This window comes from Triticum urartu, chromosome 2 (assembly GCF_003073215.2).
Source record: "Triticum urartu cultivar G1812 chromosome 2, Tu2.1, whole genome shotgun sequence".
Lineage (NCBI taxonomy): Eukaryota > Viridiplantae > Streptophyta > Magnoliopsida > Poales > Poaceae > Triticum > Triticum urartu.
In genome coordinates, this window is record NC_053023.1 from 141,995,643 (window position 1) to 142,003,734 (window position 8,092).

At 50.6% G+C, this 8,092-nt stretch overlaps 1 protein-coding gene across 1 annotated transcript; it reads right to left on the reverse strand.

Annotated features, from left to right (window-relative positions):
- Positions 1–6,163: 6,163 nt before the first annotated feature.
- On the reverse strand, positions 6,164–7,289 carry LOC125536417 (protein PELPK1-like). Its single transcript, XM_048699635.1, has one exon. The coding sequence runs from the start codon at positions 7,221–7,223 to the stop codon at positions 6,435–6,437; it is 789 nt and encodes a 262-aa protein (XP_048555592.1). The 5' UTR covers positions 7,224–7,289; the 3' UTR covers positions 6,164–6,434.
- Positions 7,290–8,092: the final 803 nt, after the last annotated feature.

Genomic DNA, 8,092 nt, shown 5'->3' on the forward strand with positions numbered 1-8,092 from the left:
TACTATCGGATATTTGTGCTGGAGCTTGATAAATTGAAAAAGCATGGCAATTGTAAGAAAAAAAATCATCTTTAAAGCCTGTATTTTTTTTCTGAATGAACTCTTCCGTTGCAGCCTCCAACTTAAGCCAGACAACCAGGTCACCGAGAGGGGGGGAGGGGAACTGGTGCAGCTCACCGAGAGGAAGACGATGGCGAGCTCATGCGGGGCCGGGGTTGATGAGGTGGCGCGGATCGACGGTGAGACCGCGGTGGCCGGAGGTGGAAGAAGACCTCGATCCGCACAATGCAGAGTCGTCGAGCTCGAACGGCTGGCCGTAGATGACGTAGAAGAACACTGCAAAGCTCCTGGACTCCTTGGTGGGGTGCGGGGACAACGGTGGTCGCGGGGACGATGCGGTGTCGATGGGGACGACCTAGTCGGGTGAAGCAGCGCGAGGGAAGGGGAAGTGGGGAGGTGCTAGGGTGTGGAGCGGGCGCGGGGGTCGTCGGAGCGGGCGCGGGGGAGCCGGAGCGGGTGTGGAGCGGGCGCGGGGGTCGTCGGAGCGGGCCGGGGGTCGTCGGAGCGGTTGTGGCGGGGGAGGGAAGGGGGATCTGGCGAGGGAGAGGGAAGGGGGGATCGGGCGAAGGGGTATCCAGCTAGACACTATAGCAATGGCACCACCCTCTGGTGCGCCATTAGTAGTTTTTTTTCTGATAGCAATGGTGCACCACCCTCTGGTGCGCCATTAGTAGTTTTTTTTCTGATAGCAATGGCGCACCCTCCTCTGGTGCGCCATTAGTAACTTTTTTTTTCTGATAGCAATGGTGCACCCGCCTCTAGTGCGCCATTAGTAACATTTTTTTTCATTATTTCTTGTTGCATCTAACAATTAGTTTTTTTATCAAATTTGTTATTTTCAGGAGGACTAGAACAGAAGATATCATCAAATATCATCAATTTTTTTTGAAAATATCATCAAATTTGTTTTTTTATTTTTAATTGAAAATATCATCCAATTTGTTATTTGAAAATATCATCAAATTTATTATTTGAAAATATCATCAAATTTGTTATTTAAAAATATCATCAAAAAGTGGGGGAGGGTGCGGGGTGTCGGCGACGGCGGTGGAGCGGGGGAGGGTGCGGTGGGTCGTCGTCGGCGGTGGAGCGGGGGGAGGGTGCGGGGGGTGCTAATGGCGCACCACAGAGACATGCGCCATTAGTAACCCAACATACTAATGGCGCACCACACAGACATGCGCCATTAGTAGTTTTGCAAAAAAATAAAAAATAATAATTTTTATACTAATGGCGCACCGTGGCACAGTGCACCATTACTAGTTTAAACTAGTAATGACGCACTATGCAACGGTGCGCCATTAGTAGTTTTGCAAAAAAGTAAAAAAAATACAGTAGTGGCGCACTCTATGGCTGGTGCGCCATTAGTAGTTCTAACTATTAATGGCGCACTCTGCCCGGATGCGCCATTAGTATGTTTGAAAAAAATGAAAAATACATTTTGTTACTAGTGGCGCACCGTGTGCCTGGTGCGTCATTAGTGTCTTCCACACTAATGGCGCACCAACAGATGGTGCGCCATTAGTATATAGTAATGGCGCACCACATGTCTGGTGCGTCATTAGTGTCAATTCCATCTATAGCCCTTTTCCTAGTAGTGAAGGGTGGTCAGTGAAAAACTTGGCGTGCGCAGGTAGAGAAGTTCTTCTCAAATCCGTGGTTCAGGCCATTCCTACCTATAACATGACTTGTTTTCAATTGACAAAAAAAGTTTGTAAGTAACTTACATCTTCTATGGCGAAATACTGGTGGAGTAGTGATATTAATAGACGGTCCTTGCACTGGATATCGTGGGATAAACTCTCAGCACCAACAGTAAAGGGAGGCATGGGATTCTGGGACTTTGCTCAATTCAACCTAGCTTTGCTAGGAAAACATGGTTGGAGGCTCATTACACATCCCAATTTCTTGTGCTCCAGAGTTTTAAAGGGCAAGTATTTCCCTAACTGTCATTTTTTGGAGGCAACAGCACCCAAGTTTGCATCCACAACATGGAGGGCCATAATTGCCGGTCGTGCTGCGGTTGAAATTGGACTGATCAAAAGGGTGGGGAATGGTGATTCCATCTCCATATGGGAAGATCGTTGGATCCCCAACACTTCCGTGTTCAAGCCCATAGGGCGCCTTGGCAATGATCATGTTCAAAAGGTGTCAGAGTTAATTGACCATCAGAATGGGTCTTGGCTGGTGGATAAGGTACATAGCATTTTCCTTGCTCCGGATGCAGATGCAATATTAAACATTCCGTTAAGAGCTTCTGGTGGGGAGGACTTCTATGCTTGGGCCTTGGAAAAATCAGGTGTTTATTCTGTCAAAACGGCATATCGTGCTCTAATGACTCGGATCGAGCACAACGATAGCGGAAACTTCATCGTCAAATAAACACCTTTGGACAGCCTTGTGGAAACTCAAGGTCATTCCAAGAGTTCGTATCTTTTGGTGGCGTGTCCTGCGAGGTATTTTGCCGGACTACATCACTCTGCAACATCGCCATATTAGGAGGATGGCAAGATGCGATCTATGCAATGTGGCAGAGGAAGATCTGCAACATGCACTTGTAGCCTGCTCACACGCCAAGCAGTATTGGTCTGCAGCGAGAGACCTTTTGGGCCTCAAACTACCCAGATTACATCTTGCGACTTGGGCGAAGGACATATTGATGGACGACATGATCGCAGACCAAGATAGAAGCAAGATTGTGACTATCATGCATGCAATATGGTCTGCCAGAAATCGACAGACTCATGACAAGGTTCCGTTCAATCCTTTTCATGCTGTGAAGACCATCCGAGACGATTTACTACTTCTAGAAATTCCAAAACCTGCTAGTGTTATCTTGGGGGTGCAATGGTGCCCACCTGATGTTGGCTGGGTCAAAATCAACACGGATGGGGCGATAAACAGCAAAGTAAATTGTGCTGGGGAAGGTGGTGTAGCTCGATCCCACCCGTCCTTCATGGGAGCTTGGAGTAAACCCTTCCCCAGAGTAACTGATCCACTAATCGCTGAAGCAATGGCACTCAAGGAGGGTGTTATATTTGCCCAACTTCGTGGTTTCTCACACGTCGTGATGAAGGTGGATTGCTTAGAGGTGCTAAACCTCTGGTCGTCGCATAATAATTGTCGCTCTATTGTTGCGCCTATCTTAGATGAAATTGAGGAGAAGTCGGCTAGTTTTATCTCTTTTTCTATTAGGCATGTCCCGAGGGGTGGTAATTGTTTGGCCGATCTCTGTGCAAAGCAAGCTTGTACCATGCTGGTGTCAGACTGCTGGCTGGAGGAGTGCCCTTCCTTTCTTATTAGCAGCCTACGGGCGGACTGTAATCGGATGTTATTAAAGCAATAAAGCTCCCCATATTCCCGGCAAAAAAAATGACTAGCTTTTTATATTGCATAGTTTTGCACTAATTTTTTGACAGGACGAGCGGCTATCGGTCTGCCGCTAGGTGCTGTGACCACGCAATTTTCCATTTTGGTGACCATTCCTCAAGCAGCTCTAGCTAGCTAGCTAAGAGCGTCTCCAGCCGTTGGCCCCCCAGGGGGCACCTAAAATCGCCGCCTGGGGGTGAGCCGGTGCAAAAATTGGGCCTGGGAGCGAGTTGGTCACTAGCCGCTGGCCCGAGGGCCGTCCCCAGGCGCGTTTGAAAATAAAATTTATTTAGCAAAGTTCGGCACAGTTCGACGAAGTTCGGCGAAACACGATAAATTTTGGCAAACTTGGGCATATATTAGACATGTTCGCCGGTTTTCATTACATAGGAAAATAGATAACTAATAAACTAAAAGAGAAACTGGCTGAACGCCGAGTAGTCGCCGTCGTTGTCGCCGCCGTCATCGGACTTTTCCTCCTTAACGCGGCCGTCCCTGGTGGACCTTTGACCGGCGTCGCCAACGCGGGCTGGTGGCGGTGGCGCGTCGTCGTCGTCGCTGTCGCAGATGACGACGACCCCGCCTTCGTCGCGGCCGCGTCGGCGCTCCGCGAAGCGGCGCAGGGCGGCGCACTGGCGCTCCTTCGCCTTCTCCAGGCGCTCCTTCTCCATCGCTATGGAGTCCCTGCGCGCCCATTCCAGGTTCGCGTCATCGTCGTCGAGCTCCGTCTTCACCGGCGCGGCCGGCTCCTTCTTCACCGGCACGAGCCCCGGCTCCGTTTTTGGCTTGACGAAGCGCGGAGGAGGAGCCGACGAGGAGGCACGCCGGCCGCCCTCGTTGATGACGATGCCGGCGCTGCGAGTGCGCCGGCCGAGCGGCGTCTCCTCCGCGGGCTCGGCCTTGACGCCGAGCAGGGCCGGGGCACCGGAGGAGTGCGAGGAAGATCGAGAGGAGGAAGAAGAGGAGGAGGACCCGAACCTCCTTGGCGCCCATGGCCCGGCGCGTCGGTGGTGCGCCAGGGCGGCTGCCCTCGCCGGGTACGCCAACAACGGGTTGTTGCCGCCCTCGAGGTGCGTCAGCACGCCCTCGAGTGTGCGGCCGGGGACGCCCCACCACAGGTGGCGCCCCTCGCTGTTCTTCTGGCCACCGACCACTGGCGCGTCGTTGGTGGACGCCAACCGCTGCCGCTGGCGGCGCTCGAAGTACGCCGCCCAGGCCGCGTGGTTGTCGGCGGCGTAGTGGGGGAGGGAGAGCTGGGCGTCAATGAGGGAGGCGCGGACGACCTCGACCTCATCGGCGAAGTAATTTGGCTTGGCCACGGCGTCGGGCAACGGGGGAACGGGCACTCCCCCGTCGCTGAGCCGCCACCCCGTCGGCCCGGCGCGCATTTCCGGCGGCGCCGGAATGTTCGCCTGGAACAGGAGCCAGGACTCCTGTTCGCGCAACGAACGGCGGTCGAAGCCGTTGGCCGCCGCCTTGTCTCCGGGGAAACACTCTGCCATGGCGACGGGCTCGGGAGAGGTAGAGAGGGAGAGGGAGGGGCTGGGCAGCGGCGCTCGGGAGAGGTAGAGGGAGGGGCTGGGCGGCGGCGAGGGGCGGGGCTGATGTGGGCACAGGCAAGTGAGGCCGCGAAAATCGGAGTCCCGTGGACGCGACTGGGCCGTTTTTTAGGCGCCGGCATAAGAAAATCGCCTGGGGAGGCTTTTCCGGGGACGCGGCTAGAGATGCTCTAACTCTTCAGGTACCAGCTAGTAACAATACACTTGGATACCCCAGCCCGTGAATGCATGCATGGCCTTTTTTTAGGAAAAAGCATGTTCACCAAAGCTATGTAACACAAGGACTATATGTTGTTAATTAATTCTCATTTTGTCATATATATTACTATTTCGGGGTCGCTTTTACTGCCCATACAATAATAAGGATTTCCCTGAAATAAATAAATAAATTTCAATCTATGCAACATATATAACGTTGGAAATAGTCAAAGATGGTCACTAACTTCATTAGCACATCTTATTGTATACACACCAATTATTATTAGAACAATTTTTGTTCATCAGTTTGGTGAAAAAATATTTTTCTATACTCCCTCCATTACATTTTTTTTGAAGTTTAAAGTGTGACAAAGTTTAGAGACAAATATATTAACATCTACAAAACCAAACTAGTTGCATTATATTGGTCACAAAATATATTCCCATTCTATATGATGTGCTTGATATTAATCTAGATAGTAACATATTTCTCAGTATATTTGGTCAAACTTGAATACTTTGGTTTTACAAATCTAGAACTTCAAATATTTTGGAACAGAGGGAGTAAGTATATGTAATGGCGATTTTGTTTTTTATTATGTTGGCATAACTACATAGTGTTATACAAATCTTATTCTTTTGTTCTTTCAATGAAATTAAGACTTGCATTACACACAATATTTCTCGCCTCAATTAATATCGTCTCGAGCATGAAAATTGAGAGAAATAATAATAATAATATAAATAACCATTTGATTTTGTATGGCTAAAGAGATGCACCCCTTCAAAACGTTATATCTTATATTATGCTTCCGATCAAATCTGGGCTTTCGGGCCTTCTATAATATTAATACAAATGACAAAAGAAATTATTTGCCGGCTCAAAAAAGAAATTTGTCCGAAGCGCATAATGTAGCCAAAACAAGAACACTTTAGTGATGCATATATGTAAATCCAAACACAAATGTGATCCAATATAAAAACTCCAAACACGAAAACATAATTATTCAGGTACATATATCATATACATCTGCATATACGTAAAGGGAAGTAGAGAACAAATTGAGCAGCTGCACCATGCAACACCACTCAAACATAACGCTGCCGTCCGGAACTAGAGTGTATGCTCTAAACGACATGTACCACGCACGCACCCACGCACATGTATAATAGAACAATCACACACATATACTAGTATATAGTTTAATAATACTTGATAACGGCACTACGCGGGTGCAGCTAGTCCGATCATGGCTTGGCCTCTGGCTCCGGAAAATGGAACTCGGGCTTCTGGGGCAGCTCGGCTTTCGGGAACGGTGGCATTTCGTGCTTCGGGACCTCTGGCACGGCAGGGTGCGGTAACTCAGGCTCCTTTGGCACTTCCGGTACCTCAGGGTGCGGCACATGGAGCTCCTTTGGTACCTCTGGCACGGCATGGTGTGGCATTTCAGGCTTTGGCAACTCTGGCATGGTAGGGTGCGGCAGCTCGTGCTCCTTTGGCACCTCCGGTACGACGGGGTGCGGCACTTCCGGCTCCTTTGTCACCTCAGGCACAGCCGGATGTGGTAGTTCGGGCTTCGGGAGCTCGGGCATAGCAGGGTGCGACGGCAGCTCGTGCTTTGGCACCTCGGGCACCGTGGGGTGTGGCACTTCAGGCTCCTTTGGCGTCTGTGGCACAGCCGGATGCGGTAGTTCAGGTTTCGGGAGCTCGGGCATAGCAGGGTGCGGCGGCAGCTCATGCTTTGGCACCTCCGGCGCCACGGGGTGCGGCAGTTCAGGCTCCTTTGGTGTCTCCGGCGCCACGGGGTGTGGCACTTCGGGAACGAGAGGGCGCGGTAGTTCAGGCTTCGGTAGCTCAGGCATGGCAGGGTGAGGTGGGAGTTCGGGCTTTGGCAGCTCCGGGACGATCGGATGTGGTGGATACTCCTTTTTGGGCACGGCCTCCTCTAGGTGCCGTGCTGCGCTGCTCATGGAGCTGCATGAGAGCAGCAGCGCCATGAGGAAGACAAGGGAGGACATGGTGTTCTTGCGCAGCATGGTTCTTGTCTATGTGTATGGATCAGAGAGAGGCAACTTCTTGCGGTGATGGCTGGGAGATAGAAGAAGGCTGGTATTTATAGCCAAAAAAACTGCACCTACATGTGTCGGGTATACATGCATGCATGTTTGAGGTAGACACCAAAGTGGCTCCCTGCATCTCGGTGCCTTGGTGGCCTGGTAGGTCACCTGCATCTCGGTGGTTGTTTACTTTGTGTGTGATCCATCTCTCTGCCTATCCAACTCTAGTTCCGGAATATTGAGAAGACATGAGTTATCACATGATATGGTCAGTGATACATTTCAAGCTCTAATTCTTTGCTTAGTTTGCTCTACAGAATGGCTCTAAGATTTTACCGGAACCTGCCGTCCAAATGTATGTACTCATATCAATACATGCTACTCAGATATGCACCGAAATATCTTGTGCTACATCGAACCTGAAGGCAAGTACTTTTTGGATGATTCGGTAATTGGTCGGTCGGTTGGGCAGCTCAGCTGCACCTATCTGGTCGATCTGCAGGCTGATCTCCTGAAGACGCCATACATCGGTCACTAGTCAGAGTTGGCCGTTTGGTGATGGATTGCGCGCGCACGCGTTCGCGTAGGAGCGTCCGTCGCCGTACCGCCGTGTGAGGTCACTGGCGCACGGTCGTCGTGGTACGGCAGGTGTTAGGTCACCACCCACCAGTGAACGATCGAGGCATGTTAATTTCAGTGGCTGTGGTCAGGAAACATCCCGGCGCGCTTAATTTCCGTGTTTGAGATTGCTTATTTTGATATGGTGGAATGTCATTTGTGGTGGTTGTGCTTGATTAGGGCTAGTTTCACGTGATCGCATGCAACATGTGGGATTGTCTATCGACCAG